General features: G+C 36.8%; 1 protein-coding gene and 1 non-coding gene across 3 annotated transcripts in view; both read right to left on the bottom strand.

Annotated features, from left to right (window-relative positions):
* The window catches only part of FBXO28 (F-box protein 28), a 30560-nt gene that overhangs the window by 1851 nt on the left and 8273 nt on the right, over positions 1-20436 (bottom strand). The window contains exons 2-4 of one of the 2 annotated variants that reach the window (XM_057726831.1): positions 17447-17556; positions 11432-11570; positions 768-963 (exon numbers count right to left, since the gene is read on the bottom strand). In XM_057726831.1, coding sequence (XP_057582814.1) covers positions 768-963; positions 11432-11570; positions 17447-17556 — 445 coding nt within the window. The other variant, XM_057726832.1, reaches the window with a different exon arrangement.
* LOC130850556 (U6 spliceosomal RNA) lies at positions 14898-15004 on the bottom strand. The gene has a single exon (XR_009052928.1). It is a non-coding gene; the product is annotated as a U6 spliceosomal RNA (small nuclear RNA).

Below are 20436 nucleotides of genomic sequence, written 5' to 3'. Positions count from 1 at the left end.
ATAATAAGATTCTTGAGAATCTTATTATTTCATAATAGGTACTCAACAAATAATAGACAAATTAATGCTGAGATGCTGTAAGCTTTATTAGTAAATTACAGACAGCCACTCAGTTACCCCACTGAGTACTCCAGGGAGCTAACTAACCTGAACAAAACAAAATATTTTACTAAAAATGTGTTCCCTGATTTAAAATATCTGCAAGGGTTGAAGATACTGAACAATGTACTCTCTCAGCAGATAAGAGCACAAATCTCTAGAACCCGACAGTGTTCACAACAGCCTTATGCACCCTGTCTTCTAAAGCAGCAGCCAGGTACTCCAGGGGTTGAAATAATTAATTGCTTATTTCCATAAAGAATTTTTTGGGTTTTGTCTGGTATATTTGATTCTGCTTTAGAATAACAAACACTAACTAGTCAGAAACATCAAAAAAACATACATACATATAGCTTTTTGCTCAGCAATTTGTTCTAATTTTATGCCAAGTTAAAAGTTGTGGATACGTACAAAGACTTAGCCACAAGACTGTTCTTCAGAGTGTAGTTCAAATACTGAAAATGTGGAGACAAATGTGCTTAACAGCAATGGATCAGCTACATAAATTATGGTCTGTAGTCCAATCTGTCATTAAAAATTCTGTTGCAGATACAATATTACAGCCCCAGAAAAGTTCAAAATACACAGTTAAATGGGAGAAAAGAAGCAAGCTACAAACTTAGGTATAAACATTATTATAAACTGAACATATTATCAACAAAAGATACCTGGAGGAGAGCCCATGAGTCTTCCAGATACATCTGATCCTGGTAATTTCCTCTTTAGAATTGGAACAATCTTTTCATCAAAGTATTCCATTGCCATGGAGGAAATATCTCTTAACTCTTGAAGTACTTCATGAGCTCGTTGAGGGGCTCTGGTAGAATTGACATATCTCAACACACGATAAATCTCATCAATCACCTAAAATAATGAGCTCTCATTAGCACTTCCAATTTTTCTTTTTTAAATAGCTAAACAGGAGTGAAGTGACTGCTTGTTTTGCAATTCCTATAACGACCTACAAGGTGACTTAATTGATATACTGACCATTGATAACATTACCATCTATGACACATGGCTTTGGGCTTGTTGTTATACTTTATACGTTTCATATTTAAATTTATTAAGCATCTTTTCTGTACCATACTGGGGCTAAGGAATCAGGATGATTAAAATAAAACTCCTGCCCTGAAGAAAATAACAGTGTAGTTGGGGATAGAGATGTGTAAAGAAGTGATACAAGGAGGAATATACAAATTGCTGAAGAAACTAGAAGACTAAACTAAGAGATTAGATCTTGTATGCAAGTAGGGGTTGGGCTGGGGGAATTATCCAAATCCATATTCTAGGAATCCTCTGAACTTCCTTCACTCTAGTCTGAATCTGTTTCCCAAAGCTCCAGGGACTCAGCCTGATTTCCTTCTCTCTCTCACACTGCCACTATGTGCTCCATTCTTGAAATTCTGTTTCTCTTAAAACTTGCTGTGGATTGGAATGAGGTCTCCTCAGAGCCCACTTTCTTGCTATCATCCAAGGGTAGCAAGAGATTCTTTTTCATTTTAATAATTGCAATGGGGAAACACAAGGCATACATACATGGCAGAGAAAGCTCTGACAATCCTGATTCTCCTGCTGGAATGGTAGCTGAACCTTCCTTAGGCATTCTGCCGTCAGCTTTAATCCCTGTGAGGTCATCCTTAATATTTTCTCCTATGGCTTCAGCATAGACCTGAAGATAGTAATTCACATCTCTGAAGATCTCTAGTCTGGATGACATCTATTCCAACAGGTCTTCACCTCACAAGACTTGTGGGTTAATCAGCCAAACCATTCTGTCACCAAAATATCTCAAACCACCTTGAATCCCACTCACTTCCACTACTGCAGCTATCTAGCCAGTACCCAACTATGGAACAACCATATAATTGGCCTTTTCTTCTCCTTTATTCAGGCTGCTGAGTACTGCTAGAGAAACACACAATCTTGCAGAAAAGTACCAGGGCAAGTTATAGTCCTTAACACTTTCTAGACTTTCAGGGCAATGAGATGATCCTTGTCAGTCTAGCATCATGTGCACCTAATAAACGTCAGCAAAATTAAACTATTAGGATGTGTCTTTATTGTGAATCTTCACAGAAGAGGCCACGTCAGTGGGCCTGGAGAGATGACTAGGAACTGTCTCGGCCTGAGGTGGTGTATCTACAGGCAAATGTAATTAAGAGAAGAGATATGCTAGTTTTGAATTACACGGGACATGCAGGTGATACCTGCCACGCAGGCATATCTGGAGATACAGGTTAGGAGATCAGGAGAGAAACTGCAAATGATGGCGATGCCTCAGTAGCCAATGGCATAAGAGGGACTGACACTGCTAAGGGAGAAGATACAGAATAAGACAGTCAAAGGCGGAATCCCGAGGCACTAGTGGTTAAGTGATGCATTTATTTTTGGCATTACTACTAGATTATGAACTCATTCTAGAAGAAATAACATTTTTTTCAACAGTAACTTACTGAATTACCACGTTAAGAACTATTATGTATATTTTTAAAAAATGGAGAAAAAAAGTACTTTCTCAATTTAATTGTGCGAATACATCCTAACCTGTAGCATTTACTGAATTCATACTACGTACGTGTCATTTTTCGAAATATTGGGGTAAAAACAGTGAACATGGCTGCCAAGATTCTTACTCTCATGAAGCTAAAGTAAACAAATAATAATTTAAAATAGTGCCATGAGGGAAAAAAGAAGAAAATGTGACAGCAACTAGTGGGGGAAGAGAGTGGTCAGGAGAGGCTTCTTGACATATTTTAGGTAAAACTGAATGATGACAAGGAACTGGAAGATCTGGGGAGAAAAGCACTTCGGCAGGAATAACAATGGCAATGGCTTCAAGGTCAGAGTCAGCTTGGCTTGTTTAAGTTCAAGAGCTAGAAACATTCAATCTATATCTATATTTCCAAATAGTAAAAATTTATGGAAGCTAGCATAAGCTCAATGCTTCGGGGGAAAAAAAAGCCTCCTATTTATATATGATCACAGAATGGTTAATTACAAAATATATAAGCTAAAGCAGTAATTTTTTAAAGCTCCTTCATATTGACTGAGAGTCTATGTACTAGTGCTAGGATATTAACTGATCCACAGTAGCTCTGTATTTATCAAATTTTTTACACGTGCGTTATAAGAAAAGTACTGCAACACTTCAGTATTATTTTATGTTGTCCTCAACGCCACCATATTCCATCTATAGGTACAAAGTAACCATCAGCTCTTTGAACTAAAACAAACCCTCTCTCTTTTTTGCTCAGGGTTTTTGCACATTATGATCCCTTTTCTGGAATGTTCTCCCCGAATAGCTCCCCTACCTTCTCCAGCCCCAAATTTCTTACTCATCCTTGAGGTCTCAGGAACACTTCTCAGAGTAAGTAGTCTTTTCTGAACCCTCTTCCAGTTTAAATCATGTTAAAACCTTCATCAAATCCTTTATTTTCCCTTCAGAATACACATGACAAGTTTTAACTACTACATCTTTCTGTTAATTTCTGTCTTCCCATAATATAGTAAGCCTGATGAGAGAAAAGACCATACCTAGTTTTACCACCAGATCTCCACAGACTAGCAGTGTCTAGCACATAGCAGATAATCAGTGTTTGTTAAATAAGTGATAAAGGTGGTCAAACATAAATTGCTTAATATTGACACATCTAAATAAAAACTGTTTAGGGACAAGCCACAGGGTTAAAGTCAATACAAGAATATAATTTTTAGAGACCAGATTTTGAATAAATGTCACAGTTAACAGAAATTTTATTGAGGAATTTTTTAAAAAATACATAATACTAGAAAGAGTATTTTCCACAGCTTTATTAATGGATCTATTTATATTATGTTTGTGTACATAAATACTGGTAAACAGAAGAATATTTACAGTATGTTTGAGCTAGACTAGAAATGACTGTTATAATGATTCAAGCATGAAAAAGACATATGTCCTATCCAATGTAAGATGACTTCGTGAAAGACCCATACATAGCAAAGGCTAGCTCAAACTGAGTAAGTTCAATGTACAAGCAAAGTGCTATGTGAAAAAGTAGAGAGAGATAAGGTCTGCTTGAGAGAACGCAGTAGGCCTAATGAAGGTCTTGGCGATGAGAAATAAGCAGAATTTTAATGGAGAAAAGAAGTTTGAGCAGGAGGAGGGTATTCCTTACTAAAGGAGGAGTGGAGTGAGGTGACAGATGATGTGGATGGGTAGGTGACAGCACAGGAAATCAACATGTATGCAGTGTTACTATGTACCACGCATTTATTCTAGGTTTTCGGGTTTTTTAATTTACTTTTTAAACATTCATTTATTTATTTATCTATTTATTTATTTATTTAATTGTATTTTATTTTTTGGCGGAGTTGGGTCTTTGCTGCTGCTTGTGGTTTTTCTCTAGTTGTGGCGATCGGGGACTACTCTTTGTTGCAGTGCAAGGGCTTCTCATTGAGGTGGCTTCTCTTGTTGTGGAGCACAAGCTCTAGGTGTGCTGGCTTCAGTAGTTGCGGCTCATCAGCTCTAGAGGGCAGGGTCAGTAGTTGTGGTGCACGAGCTTAGCTGCTCGGCAGCATGTAGGATCTTCCCAGACCAGGGCTCAAACCCGTGTCTCCTGCATTGGCAGGCGGATTCTTAACCACTGCACCACCAGGGAAGTCCCTATTCTAGGTTTTTAAAAAAAATTGATTACGCAGTGAATCCTCTTCCATAACCCTGATTCTTCAGAATTAATTTCGTATCAAAATATCCCACAGGGATTACAAATACTAAATTACATCTGTAAACCAATTTATGAAATATCTTTACTGTATTCAGCCTTCTAAATACAGTGTGAAAGCAAGGTATTTCTTTCTATTTGCCCAAGTCTTCCATTAGGAAACTTAATGTTTTCAAATCTTACTATACAGAGGTTATTTTAGTTAAGTGATCTCATCCATGTTTCAATAAAATTAAAAATATTTTCTTTCCTCTATCCAAAAGTTATAAGCAAAGGACAAGGTGAAGAAAAAAGGGACACAGCATGTTAGAACCAAACTGCTTCTAGCATTCGGAGTCATCAGTGGCTGCAATGACTTTAGAGTCACATATTAAGAAAGCATGATATTTATCTGATTTTTAAAATATTTCACTTTCTGAAAATTACTTTAGCAACAAGAATGTAATGGTGTGAGTCTTGTGTCCAGTGTAAAGAGCACAGACAGGTCTTAGGTAGGTCACCTAAACTCTTTAATGACTATTTATACACCTTTCAAATAATATGCCAGATATCGGGTCCTACTCAGGCTTGAGATAATAAAATAATAGTTACGAAAAATATTTTTAAGTTTTAAAAACGTATGGTAAGAAACCAAACGTGGGGCTTCCCTGGTGACACAGTGGTTAAGAATCCACCTGCCAATTCAGGGGACACGGGTTTGAGCCCTAGTCTGGGAAGATCCCACATGCCGCGGAGCAACTAAGCCCATGTGCCACAACTACTGATCTTGTGCTCTAGAGCCCACAAGCCACAACTACTGAGCCCATGTGCCATAACTACTGAAGCCTGAGTGCCTAGAGCCCATGCTCTAGAAGAGAAGCTACCGCAGTGAGAAGCCCACGCATAGCAACGAAGACCCAACACCAGCCAAAAAATAAAAAAATAAAAATAAAATAGCTTAAAAAAGAAAGAAACCAAATGTGAACAACTATCATATTTCTAACACTTGCAGTTTACTCTATCATGCTTATGTTTAAATTGGCATAGTAATAAATGACATACTATGAATATCAATGAAGTCTTTCAACTACTGTAGATGAGACAGAATTTCTATCTTGTTTAATCTACTGTTTAGTAAACAAAACGCCTATTAAAATATTGAACCTCTTATGTTCTCATTTTCTATTTCTGTCTTTTTGTTCCATTTGAGATTTCCTTAATTTTCCTTCCCACTCCTTTTACTTAAAATTTTTTTCAATGTTTGTGAATATTTCTTTATATGGCATGCGTCTGACTATATATTTTCTTATTTCTCTTAGATTAACAGTCAGTTTAAGTTTTAAATCCATGTATTGCTTTCTCAAAGGTGTTTTTTTCCCTATTTGTTTTAGTCTGTGTTTCCTATTAGCCTGGCAATTCTCTACTCCTTGCTTATATTTAAGAATATAAAAAGCTGATCAGAACTCCTAGTTAGCCAAGATAGTGGGAAAGGTGAGGTATATGGAGGTAAAGAGCAGGGGCCTAAAAAAGTCAATGAGAACAGATCAATTCTTCTTTTTTCATTTTAAAGGTTCATGGACCGTACATACTTACTTGGGGACCAGGTGCAGTGAAAGGAGGAAATGCTTCCATGTAATAGTTATTTTTAAGAATGTCTTCACATTAAAACCAATTTAAAAAGAAACAAAAATACAACATTCTGGAAACATTAGATAAACCCAAATTGAAGGACATTTATTCCTCAAAATAACTGATCTTCAACAATGTGAAGTTCAAGAACAAAGTGTAGGGAATTATTCCACATTAAAGAGGATTAACAAGTCCATGTGTGATCTTAGACTAGATTCTGGATTCAGAAATAAGAATAGCTAGAAAAACTATTATTGGGATAAGAAATGAAATTTGAATACGAATTGTTGATTAGATAACATTGGATCAATGTTAAATTCCCTGAGTTTGATATCTGGACTGTGGTTAAGTAAGAAAATGTCCTAGTTCTTAGAGAATACACTGAAATATTTAAGAACATAGGGTCATAGTATCTCCAAACTTTCCTTCAAATGGTTCAGAAAAAAATAAAATACATATGCAGAGGGAGAATGAAAGCAAATGAGACAAACAGTAAATAATTGCTGATCTGGATAAAAGCTATATGGGAATTCCTGGTACTATTTTTGCAATTTTTGTATAAATGTGAAATTGCATCAAAACAAAAAGTTACCCCCCCAAAAAAAGGCATAAAGAAAGTGACCACCACCAGTTTTTTTCTTTCCATCAAAAGTATTAAAAACAAACCAATAATACATAATATGTAGGTTTTAAGTTTTTTCAGAGAAATCCCACTTCATGACCTTACACAACCATTTACACTGTGAAAACACTGACTTTTGGAGACCACTGTGTTTCAGTAAGCACAAAAGGGTTACTGGGGCTGTTAGTAATGATGAAGAGAAGAAGTTATTCTTGTCTTTTTTTCATTCTTACATCTCCCAGAATGCTTAGTTGGCCTCTGCTCACATGTGTTTTTCAGTACTTGAGAACTGCTGATGTTGACCAAAAGCTTACCATAAAAAGTTTGACTTCTGTATGTCAGATAGAAGATTTGAGAAATGTATTCAGGAATAAGCCAAGAATCTATACCTAGTTCTGAGAAAAGATGAATGGAACATCATTATAGCGGTCAGAGTCTGCAACTATAGCCTTAATTGACCTATGCCTATTTTTGTAAATAAGGTTTTTATTGGGACCCAAGAACACCCATTCATTTACCACTTGTTGTAGAACCATAGTTGTTTCTCAGAGTTGAGTATTTATGACACAGACCATGTGGTCCACAAAACCAAAAACATTTATTATCTGATCCTTTACAGAAAAAGTTTGCTGATCCCTGCCATAGCCCACGGTGGCAAACTCCCAACTAGTCTGAATTCTTTAGACAGATTTTCTTTCGTTGCCCTTGCTATTAGCATGTTTCCTTGTCAAGTGACTCCATTTTAAACCCCTTCAGTGAATAAGGCTTATTTAGGTATTCGCTGAGAAGAAGAGCAATGATCTAGCTTGTTTGGAGTTGGAGAGGGTACCTATGGTTTAAATCATTCTTAAATATAGATTCTCTACCAACCTTCCTGTTTTAGTCCCATTTTCAGAGGTGCTTAGAACTTTCAACTGCAGAATTTTCTAGAGGTTCAGTTGTGCACACTGGGTTGCCTCCCAGCTTCCCCTATTGCCAGGTTAGGAATTAACTTTCTCAGTTCTGCTAAGTCTACCATTTGTTCATAAACTTTCCAGCTTCCAAAATTCTGTTGCTACTGTCTACTCTCTTGACCTCATTTTCATGCGTCTTCATCTTTTTTTCCTTTTAAAAATCAGATCATTTACTCCACTCCACCGAGTGGAGTTTTGGGAAAAATTAAGAGGTAAACATAAATTTAATCTTCTATCTTCATCCTACCATGTAATTTTACAAACAAATTTGACTGTTTTTTTTAAATAACGCTTACTGCTCATTTTTATTGAATTAAAGTGAACATGATATTTTAGTGGTCATATTGCTAACCAAACGTGAAGGACTTACTTTTTTAAATAATTAATTAATTAATTTTTATTTATTGGCTGTATTGCGTTTTTGTTGCTGCGTGTGGGCTTTCTCTACCAGGGAAGCCCGACCGTTCTTTCAGAGAATAGTTAAAAGAAAAAAAAAATTTCCCGTTAGTTTAAAGGTCCAAAATTCTGGTACACATCAGGCAATCTAATTTAAACTAATATTGATATTACCCAGATTCACTTAAGTAACTTGTGGAAAGTAATTTGTGGGACTTCCTAGGTGGCACAGTGGTTAGGAATCCTCCTGCCAATGCAGGGGACACAGGTTTGATCCCTGCTCCAGGAAGATTCCCACATGCTGTGGAGCAACTAAGCCTGTGTTCCACAACTATTGAGCCTGCTCTCTAGAGCCCAGGAGCCACAACTATTGAGCCCATGTGCTGCAACTACTGAAGACCATGTGCCTAGAGCCCGTGCTCTGCAACAAGAGAAGCCACCACAATGAGGAGCCAGCACACCACAATGAAGAGTAGCCCCTGCTTGCAGCAACTAGAGAATGCCTGTGTGCAACAATGAAGACTCAATGCAGCCAATAAATAAATTAATTTTTTAAAGTGAAATGAAATCCCTACTAACGATTTGAATTTCATCAAAATGGATATATTCTATACAAAACCACAAAAATGAGTTCTCTTACAAAGTATAAGAGCACCTGAACTTTTAAGTATGACCCAGGAGAAAGATCTTGGGGAACCAAGAATAAACTACAACAGAAATCACATACCAAATCAAGATTATATGTTAAATTAGAAGAAAATCATTTTATAGAATGTCTTCACCTAAGGATGTGAAATTTAATGCCACATCCTTATGTTCTGAAGGTAGAATGTGAAAATCTAAGGATGAGAAGTTCAAAAGGAACAATCATAAAACAACCCAAATACTGCAAACTGTGTTGTTAGCAGTTTAGATTTAATCAAGTGAGCTAAAAAGTATCAGCTACATAAAAATAAAAAGTAATAATGTGAGTATACAGTGTTGTTTTAGGCAAAATATTAGCTATAAAGATGGTACTTGTAAGAAACAGAATCAGCCAAGGCGATTATAAAACAAAAATTATTTGTTTGGGGGGATTTTTTTTCAAGTCAAGTTCAGATTTGTAGGAGAAAAATAAATTAGGGTAAGATCTTGTGAAGAAATGGGTATTATTAAGGAAAAATGGAAGACTTTTCCACTGCAAGCAAGGTAAGGGTCTCAGTTAAGGAGCTGTCCAGAGCAAATGCCCAAGGGGATACACATAAGCTTGAAAACTGAAGTTATTCTCCATTGCTACCACCTCAGTTGGTACTAGAATTAAAAGAGAAAACAAGTGGTTTCCAAAAAATAGCAGGACTCAACTGGATTTAACCTCATTTGTTTAGACAGCAAATATCATCATTCCAACCACATGATCCTGATCAACTAGAACAAAAGATGGGCAACTTCTGCAAAGGTCAGGTACTAAAATATCTTTGTCCTTGCAGGCCATATGGACTTTGCTGCAAACTACTCAACTCTCGCTAACAACTGCCTGAATTGTCTCTGAGGTTATGAAACTTGGAGATGTGTCTTAAATATTCACAATCTTAATTATGAGATATGCAATAAAAATCATAAGGCTATAGGACACGACCTATTCTAGTTCAGTGAACATCCCAGGAACACTTAAGAGTTAAGGCCTATGAATTAGACCTGGATAAAATCTGGCACAGGAATCAGAACCTGTAAGTTTCTAACTGGTCACGCTTTTATAGCACCCTACAAAAGCATCAGTAGCTAATATGAGGAGAGTAAGCTATATCAAAGAATACTTTAAATAAGAAACAGGACTCCTCTGGCTCCCAACAAACATCATAGAAAATTGAAAATGGAGAAAGTACACATAAAATATTGCCAACACTAATTACCTAAGGAAATAACAAAAAGACAACATTCAAATTTTACTAGGTATTAACTAATTAGCTCCAACCATGTTAAGGAAACCTTTTGCCAGTATCAACTAGATAGCAAAATGACCTTTAATTCTATCTCCATCTCTTCCACATAAAAAGATACAGCGCATTATTTCATTCTGAATTTACACTCAATTCAAGAAGCAAGATACTAGTGAAGGTATGAGTAGCATGTTGAATGCTGGGGTCTTTATTAACTTAGTAACAATAAGTACACCACAATATACTTATTTCTGTGTTAAACAGCACTATTACTTAGCTCTGAGTATACTGCTATATAGTAATTATCTATTCTTGTCAAATCCGGAAGTTTGTAAGTTGTCTTCATAAAACATTGCTCAAACAAAACCAAAACTTTTGTCTCTCCTATTCCACACCTCCCCAAAATTATAACAAACTTGAAAGCATGGACAATATCTATCTTGTTCATTGTTGTATCTCTAGTATCTTAACAAAAAGTAAAAGCTCAAAAATTTTTCCTGAGTATGAACCCTTAAAAATCTTTTCTAAAAAATAGTAGGGGTACTGATGAATCCAGTGACATGGCAAGAATAAAGATGCAGATGTAGAGAATGGACTTGAGGACATGGGGTTGGCGGGGGTGGCAAAGGGGAAGCTGGGACGAAGTCAGAGAGTTAGCATAGACATAGATACACTACCAAATGTAAAACAGATAGCTAGTGGGAAGTTGCTGTATAACAAAGGGAGATCAACTCGATGATGGGTGACACTTTAGAGGGCCAGGACAGGGAGGGTGAGAGGGAGTCACAGGAGGGAGGGGATATGGGGATATATGTATAAATACAGCTGATTCACTTTGGTGTACCTCAAAAACTGGTACAAGAGTATAAAGCAATTATATTCCAATAAAGAGCCTAAAAAAAAAGCAGGGCTTCTACAGTATATTTCATAATCATAATTTTAAATATAAAGATCACATAAATGATACATATTTATATAAATTATTGCACAGAAGCTAAACAAATCCATTCACAGAAACCCATTCAAACAAGTAGGAACAATTCTGTTATTTAAAAAATCACTATGTAACTATAATAATTTAAAGTCTACACAGTGCAATCCAGTTGTTCTACATAAGTGATTCTATTTTACCTTTCCTGGGATGAAGCAACAGAGATTGGAGTCCACATACTTCATGAAAGTCATATTTAATAGTGATAGCCTTGTTTCAACAGCAGCGAGGATGTCTGCATGACGAGCTAATGAATGGTTTCTCCTTTCTGACTCTCTCCTACCAAAAAACAAAACAAAACAAAAAAAAGAGCTATTAAAAGAAGTACCGTGGACTAAAATGTTAACCAAACAAAACGTCTTAAAGTAAGTCTAACATTTACATGTTAATTTATTTTTTTAAGATCTTTTATTGAGGTATAACTGACATACAATAAACTACATCTATTTAAAGTAAACAATTTGATTTTTTTTCTTACTAGTAATGTATATATGGCAATCCCAATCTCCCAATTCATCCCACTCTATATGTTAATTTAGAAAGCTACAATTGGGTCATAATATGTTTAACTGTAATGATGAATGAATAACTATGTTTAGAAATCCTTGCCAAGGATCAATCCAATACTTGTTGATAAAATATTTGAAAAAAAATTAGTTTTTTTTGTTTTGTTCTTTGGCTATTTAAAGCCTAATGTCTATTAGAATCAGAGAAATTAGATAAATTAAAAAATTACACATGGACATAAAGACAAGAGACCACATACTTTAGCCTACAAAATCAGCTCATTTAAACTTTTAAAAAGTTTTGAGACATAATTCACATTTAATAAAATTCACCCTTAAAGGGTACACTTTGGTGGTTTTTAGTATATTCACAGTTGTGTATCCATTACCACCATCCAATTTCAGAACATTTTTCATTATCATGAAAAGAAAACCTGTAGCCATTATCAATCACTCCCATTACCCAGCCCCTGGCAACAACTAACTGACATTCTGTTTCTATGGATTTGCCTATCCTGGACACTTCAGATAATTGGAATCATAACAGTACGTGGTGTTTTCTGTCTATTTTCTTTCACTTGTCATAGTTTTCAAGTTCACCCATGTTGTAGAATGTCTCAGTAGTTCTTCATTCCTGTTTACTGAATAATATTCTATTATATGGACATACCATCACTTTGATTATCCATTCATGGATGGACTTTTGGGTTGTTTCCACTTTTTGGCTATGATGAATAATGCTGCTATGAATACCTGTTTAAAAGTTTTTGTATAGACATATTTTCATTTTTCCTGAGTATATACCTAGGAGTGAAACCACTGGGTCACTTGGTAACTCTGTATTTAACTTTTTGAGAAACTGTTTTGTAAAGTGGCTGCACCACTGTATAATCCCACCAGTAACATGGGAAGTTCCAATTTGTGCACCTCTTTCCCAACATCTGTCTTTCTATAGCCATCCATCCTAGTGGGTGTACACTGGTATCCCATAGTATTTTTTAATAAATTTATTTATTTATTTATATTTATTGGCTGCGTTGGACCTTCGTTGCTGCACACAGCTCTGTGTAGTTGCAGAAAGTGGGGGCTACTCTGTTGTGGTGCATGGGCTTCTCACTGCCATGGCTACTGTTGTTGCAGAGCACAGGCTCTAGGCATGCAGGCTTCAGTAGTTGTGGAGCATGGGCTCATTAGTTGTGGCTTGCGGGCTCTAGAGCACAGCCTCAGTAGTTGTGGCACACGGGCTTAGCTGCTCTGTGGCATGTAGGATCTTCCTGGGGCAGGGACTGAACCCACGTCCCCTGCATTCACAGGTGGATTCTCTCTTTTTTCTTTTTTAAAGAACTTTTATTGAGATACAACTGACATACAATAAACAGCATATATTTAAAGTGTACAATTTGATATTTTTTTTCTTATTAGTAATGTATATATGGCAATCCCAATGCTCTGATTCATCCCAAACCCCCATCCCCCACCCCCCAAACGCTTGGTATCCATGTTTGTTCTCTACATCTGTGTCCCTATTTCTGACTTGCAAACCACTTGATTTGTACCGTTTTTCTATATTCCACATATATGTGTTAATATACGATATTTGTTTTTTTCTTTCTGACTCACTTCACTCTATATGACAGTCACTACTAGGTCCATCCACATCTACAAATGTTCCAATTTTGTTCCTTTTTATGGCTGAGTAATATTCCACTGTATATATGTACATCTTCTTTATCCATTCAACTGTTGATGGACATTTAGGTTGCTTCCACATGCTGGCTATTGTAAACAGTGCTGCAGTGAACATTGGGGTGCATGTGTCTTTTTGAATTATGGTTTTCTCTGGGTATATGCCCAGTAGTGGGATTGCTAGGTTATATGGTAATTCTATTTTTAGTTGTTCAAGGAATCTCCATAGTGGCTGTATCAATTTACATTCCCACCAACAGTGCAAGAGCGTTCCCTTTTCTCCACTCCCTCTCCATCATTTACTGTTTCTAGATTTTCTGATGATTCCCATTCTAACCCATGTGAGGTGATACCTTGTAGTTTTGATTTGCATCTCTCTAATAATTAGTGATGTTGAGCAGCTTTTCATGCACCTCTTGGCCATCTGTATGTCTTCTTTGGAGAAATGCCTATTTAGGTCTTCTGCCCATTTTTTGATTGGGTTGTTTGTTTTTTTGATACTGAGCTGGATCAACTGTTTATATATTTTGGAGACTAATCTTTTGTCTGTTGATTCCTTTGTAAATATTTTCTCCCATTATGAGGGCTGTCTTTCCATCTTGCTTACAGTTTCCTTTGCGGTGCAGAAGCTTTTAAGTTTCATTAGGTCCTACTTATTTTTGTTTACTCTAGGAATTGGGTCAAAAAAGATCTTGCTGTGATTTATGTCAAAGAGTGTTCTTCCTATTTTCCCCTAGGAGTTTTATAGTGTCTGCCCTTACATTTTGGTCTTTAATCCATTTTGAGTTTATTTTTGTGTATGACGTTAGGGAGTGTTCTCATTTCATTCTTTTACATGTAGCTGTCCAGTTTTGCCAGCACCACCTATTGAAGAAGCTGCCTTTCCTCCACTGTATATCCTTGCCTCCTTTGTCACAGATTAGTTGACCACAGTTTATCTCTGGGCTTTCTATCCTATTCCATTGATCTATATTTCTGTTTTTGTGCCAGTACCATATTGTCTTCATTACTGTAGCTTTGTAGTATAGTCTGAAGTCATGGAGTTTGATTCCTCTGGCTCAGTTTTTTCCCCTCAAGATTGCTTTGGCTATTCGGGGTCTTTTGTGTCTCCATGCAAATTTTAGGATTTTTTGGTTCTAGTTTTGTAAAAAATGCCATTGGTAATTTGGTAGGGATTGCGTTGAATCTGTAGATTGCTTTGGGTAGAATAATCATTTTCACAATGTTGATTCTTCCAATTCAAGAACATGGTATATCTTTCCGTATATCTCTCCATCTGTTTGTGCCATCTTTGATTTCATTAGTGTCTTACAGTTTTCTGAGTACAGGTCTTTTACCTCCTTAGTTAGGTTTATTCCTAGGTATTATTATTCTTTTTGTTGCAATGGTGAATAGGACTGTTTCCTTAATTTCTAAAAATATGGAACCCTTCGTGAATTTGCATGTCATCCTTGCATAGAGACCATGTTAATCTTCTCTGTATCATTCCAATTTTAGTATACGTGCTGCCAAAGCGAGCACCACAGGTAGATTCTTAACCACTGTGCTACCAGGGAAGCCCTCCCATAGTATTTTGATTTGCAATGCCCTGATGACTAATGATGTTGAGTATCGCTGACGCGCTTTTTGGCTTTTAGTGTATCTTCTTTGGAGAAATTTCTACCAAATCTTTAACCCACTTTCAAATTGGGGTATTTATCTTTTTACTGTTGACTTGTAAGAGTTCCTAACACAATCTGGATATAAGTCCCTTAACAGATATATGAGCTGCAAATGTCTTCCATTCTGCAGGCTATCTTTTCATTTTTTGAATGGTGTCCTTTGAGGCACAGAAATTTTAAACTTTGACGAATTCTGGTTTGTCTCCCATTCTGCAGGCTATCTTTTCATTTTCTGGATGGTGTCCTTTGAGGCACAGAAATTTTAAACTTTGATGAATTCTGGTTTATCTACTTTTTTCTTCTGTTACTTGTGCTTTTGGTGTTGCATCTAAAAAACCACTGTCTAATCCAAGTACACGAAGGTTTATATTTTCTTCTCAAGGTTTTATAGTATAGCACTGACATTTACACTTAAGCCTATGATTCATTTTCAGTTAATTTTTTTTTTTTTTTTTTTTTTTTTTGGCACACGGGCTTAGTTGCTCCGTGGCATGTGGGATCTTCCTGGAGCAGGGATCAAACCCGTGTCCCTTGCATTGGCAGGCAGATTCTTAACCACTGTGCCACCTAGGAAGCCCCGAGTTAATTTTTGTATATGATTTGAGAAAAGTTTCCAACTTCATTCTTTTGTCCCAGCATTATTTGTTGAAAACATTAATCCTTCATTGTTGAATTTTCTTGGAAATCTTGTTGAAAATCAATTGACTAAAAATGTAAGGGTTCACTTTCTGGACTCTCAATTCTATTCCATTGCTTTATAGGTCTATCCTTATGCCAGCACCACACTTTTTTGGTTATTGTAACTTTGTGGTAAGTTTTAAAATTGGGAAATGGCAGTCTTCCAATTTTGTTGCTTTTCAAGATTGTTTTGATTATTCTGAGTCTTCTGCATTTCCACAGTAATTATAGGATCAGCATGTCAATTTCTGCAAAAAGATTGCTAGGATTTTCATAGGGGTTGCACTGAACATACATATCTCAATTTGGGGAGTATTGCCATCTTAACATGAAGTCTTCTAATCTATGTACATAGAATGCCTTTCCATTTAAGTCTTTAATTTCTTTTAACAATGTTTTATGGTTTTTAATGTACAAGTTTTGTACTTCTTTTGTTATATTTATTACTAAGTATTTTATTCTTTTCAATGCTATTGTAGCTGGAACTGTCAACTTCATTTTTGGATAGTTAATTGCTATTGCATAGGATTTTTTTCTTTTAATTTTATTGGCTGAGTTGGGTCTTTTTCTTTTTCTTTCTTTTTTTTTTTGCTGTGTGCAGGCTTTCTTTAGTTGTGGTGAGTGGGGGCTACTCTTCGTTGTGGTGCTTGGGCTCCTCATTGCCATGGCTTCTCTTGTTGCAGAGCTCAGGCTTTAGGCACGTGGGCTTCAGTAGTTGCAGCACATGGGCTCAACAGTTGCGGCTCACAGGGCTCTAAAGTGCAGGCTCAACAATTGTGGCACATGGGCTTAGTCGCTCTGCGGCATGTGGGATCTTCCTGAAGCAGGGATTGAACCCGTGTCCCCTGCATTGGCAGGCAGATTCTTAGCCACTGCCCCACCTAGGAAGCCCTAGTGCATAGGATTATAAAATTGATTTTTATATACTAATCTTGTATCCAGTATCCCTGCTTAACTCATTTTTAGCTCTAATAATGTATTTTATATACAACATCATGTATATACAAGATCATGTCTTCTGTGAATAGAGAGTTTTACATCTTCCTTCTTCTTTCTTTAAAAAATATTTATTTATTTATTTATTTATTTAATTTGACTGCGTTAGGTCTCAGTTGAGGCACACAGGATCTTTCGCTATGGAGCATGGGCTCTTTGTTGAGGCACGAGGACTTCTCTCTCTCTAGTTGTGGCATGCAGGCCCCAGAGCACTTGGGCCCAGTAGTTGCAGCGTGGGCTCAGTAGTTGTGGCTCTCAGGCTTAGCTGCCCCGCAGCATGTAGGATCCCAGTTCCTTGAACAGGGATCAAACCTGCATCCCCTTCATTGGAAAGTGGATTCTTAACCACCGGACCACCAGGGATGTCCCTACTTCTTCCTTTTCAATCTGGGGGTGGATTTTATTTCATTTTCTTGCCTAAATGCCCTCGCTTGAACTAAAATGTTGAACAAATATGGTGAGAGTGAACAAACCACAGTAAAATCATTTATTGTGATCTGTGTACCTTTTGCTACAAAAACCTGGAAACCATTTAACATGTAAACCCTTACTGAGAGTAGGAAAAAAATTCAAGAAATGAAACAAAATCACTGACTGTAAATTATTGCCAATGCTAACCATAACATACCTTGGGAGTTGTGCTTTAACTTGTTTCTGACATAGATTATGGTACCTCTCCACTTTTAGAAATCCCTGATTCAACATTCTCTGGCAGACCAAGTCCATTCTTTTACAAACCTATGGGAAGCGAGAATGAGAAAGAAGAATTTTAAAAAGCAAAAACCAACATGATAACAATTAACTTAGACTCATAACTGATAGTTTAAAATTCTCTGTGCTAGTATCATTCCCCAGTTTGCTATCTGAATCTCTGAATCAGTATATGTGGGTGAATCCTTCATTGTAACTTGCAATATTGCATTTAAAAATCAGTATTACGTGTAGGCAAGGAATACTTTATTCCTTAAAAAAAAAGACACACACACATTAATTTTTTTGGCTGCGTGACACGGCTTGCGGGATCTTAGTTCCCCCACCCATGCCCTCTGCAGCAGAAGCGTGGAGTCCCACTTTATTCCTTTACTTTAGGTATTTGTTGAATGTTCTGAATGTGTCCCTGCTATTATGGTCAGAGACATAGTCCTGATGACCATTGAAACAACATATTTGAAGGTTTTTAATGGTTTGAAACAAGAAAATTCTCCTTTGGCCAAAAATACATATTCAAAGTTGAGTCTAACTCCTCACAGTTTTTATGATCTATAACCAGAATGAGAGTTTTTCATTATTTCTTCTAGTGATATGGGTTAAGTATGACAGTTTATGATGGCAAAAGTCTATACTAGATACTGTCATATCCTCCAAAATATTTTAACATGTATAGCAGAAACTTAACTACTTTGAATTCTTTACAAACATGGTGTCTTTATACAATAAAAGCACATGATCTGAAATCAGAACAGCTAAATTTTGAGTCCGACCATTATATATCTTTAAGCAAGTCAGCTTCTATTTGAAAGCGTGAATGAGACATCTGTAAAATATGGATAGTATCTAATAGACAGTGATATCATTAGGATTCAATGAAATAACACACACTAAATCACTTGGTAAACTATAAAGGGCTATATAAAAATTATGCTAAATTTTGTTTACTAATTTGAAAGCTTTGCTTCATATACTTAGGTCTTATATTTCTGAGATATCCCGGTATCTTTCTTATCCTTTTTAATAAATTTATTATTTATTTATTGGCTGTGTTGGGTCTTCGTTGCTGCACGTAGGCTTTCTCTAGTTGCAGAGAGTGGGGGCTACTCACTGTGGTAGCCTGTCTTGTTGAGCAGCATGGGCTCTAGGCACGTGGGCTCAACTGTTGTGGCTCATGGGCTCTAGAGCACAGGCTCAGTAGTTGTGGTGCATGGGCTTAGTTGCTCCGTGGCACGTGGGATCTTCCTGGACCAGGGATTGAACCCGTGTCCCCTGTATTGGCAGGCAGATTCTTAACCACTGCGCCACCAGCGAAGTCCCCCAGTATCTTTCTTATCTTAATGAAACCTACTATACAAAATAACAGTGTTCTTCGTGCCCTGAGTATTTTGCAGTAACTCAAAATCATCAACCTGGACATCAATTCTCACTGTATTGGTGTGGATGTTGAAAGTGCAACACTGAGATATTACTGAGATAAATCTACATCAAGGCTAAGTCAATTAGGCAAAGGCTACCTTATGCTTCTTTCTATCTCTCATAGCACCCAAAACCAAATGCTTGACAAATACTTGTTGAAATGAAATAATGATGAAACTCTTTTTTTTAAAATTTATTTATATATTTATTATATTGGCTATGTTGGGTCTTCATTGCTACACAGGGGCTTTCTCTAGTTGCTGAGAATGGAGGCCACTCTTCACTGTGGTGCATGGGCTTAGCCACTCCACAGCATGTGGTATCCTCCCGGGGCAGGGATCGAACCCATGTCCCCTGCATTTGCAGGCAGACTCTTAACCACCATGCCACCTAGGAAGTCCCTATGATGAAACTCTTGATGCAAGTTTGCTTTCTCCTGAGATTATAGGAACAAAAATTCTGATAAACTGGGTTGAGCTAATAAAGGTTTTGATACTCTAATATTAAATACTAGCTATTCCCTAAATCACAGTATGCCAAATGAAAGGTATGAAGGTAAACAGTTCCTTTCAATTTCAAAGTAAATGAAAACATAATACAGTTTAAGTACTGATACTAAGAGTAATTCTAATAAATTATATTTTAAAATACAGTGGAATCTATTTCTAACTAAATAAGTTATAAACATTTGTTTAGTGTCTACTGAAAAAATAATAAGAAACCCAATATGTTATTAACATAAGTAACTGTTTCTAAAACAAAATATTTAGGACTTCCTAAACGGTGCAGTGGTAAAGAGTCTGCCTGCCAATGCAGGGGACGTGGGTTCGAGCCCTGCCCTGGGAAGATTCCACATGCCACGGAGCAACTAAGCCTGTGCGCCACAACTATTGAGCCCATGTGCCGCAACTACTGAAGCCCACGCACCTAGGGCCTGTGCTCCACAACAAGAGAAGCCACTACAATGAGAAGCCTGCGCACCACAATGAAGAGAAGCCCCGGCTCGCAGCAACTAGAGAAAGCCCATGTGCAGCAACGAGGACCCAATGCAGCCAAGAAATAAATTTAATTAATTAATTAATTTAAAAAAATTTAATGAGTTACATTTTTACAAATCCCTTTGGTCTGTGGCTTAATAGAAACAAGTGAATTTTCATATCTGCTTCTTCTGTATTACTCTACTCAGGTATTCTTACCTAAGAAAATTCTAGAAAACACAATTCATAAGTGTGCATTTCATTAGCTATCAGTATGATGACATCATCACATGTCACAGAACAACTGGAAAACTCCACTGTATCCTTGTGGAAGAATGAGAGTGAAAAATGCAAATAATACATTAGTATAATAATGAAACTACTTTAGATTGTACAGACTCCCTGAAAGGGTCTTAGGAACCCCTCTGGTAAACCTGGACCACATTTGAGAACCAGTGCCCTAATCCTGCATAACCTCATTGCCATAAGCGCTGGTACTGAACTCTATCTGAGG

Source organism: Hippopotamus amphibius, chromosome 3 (genome assembly GCF_030028045.1).
Source record: "Hippopotamus amphibius kiboko isolate mHipAmp2 chromosome 3, mHipAmp2.hap2, whole genome shotgun sequence".
Lineage (NCBI taxonomy): Eukaryota > Metazoa > Chordata > Mammalia > Artiodactyla > Hippopotamidae > Hippopotamus > Hippopotamus amphibius.
This window is presented reverse-complemented; position numbering and strand designations above follow the sequence as displayed.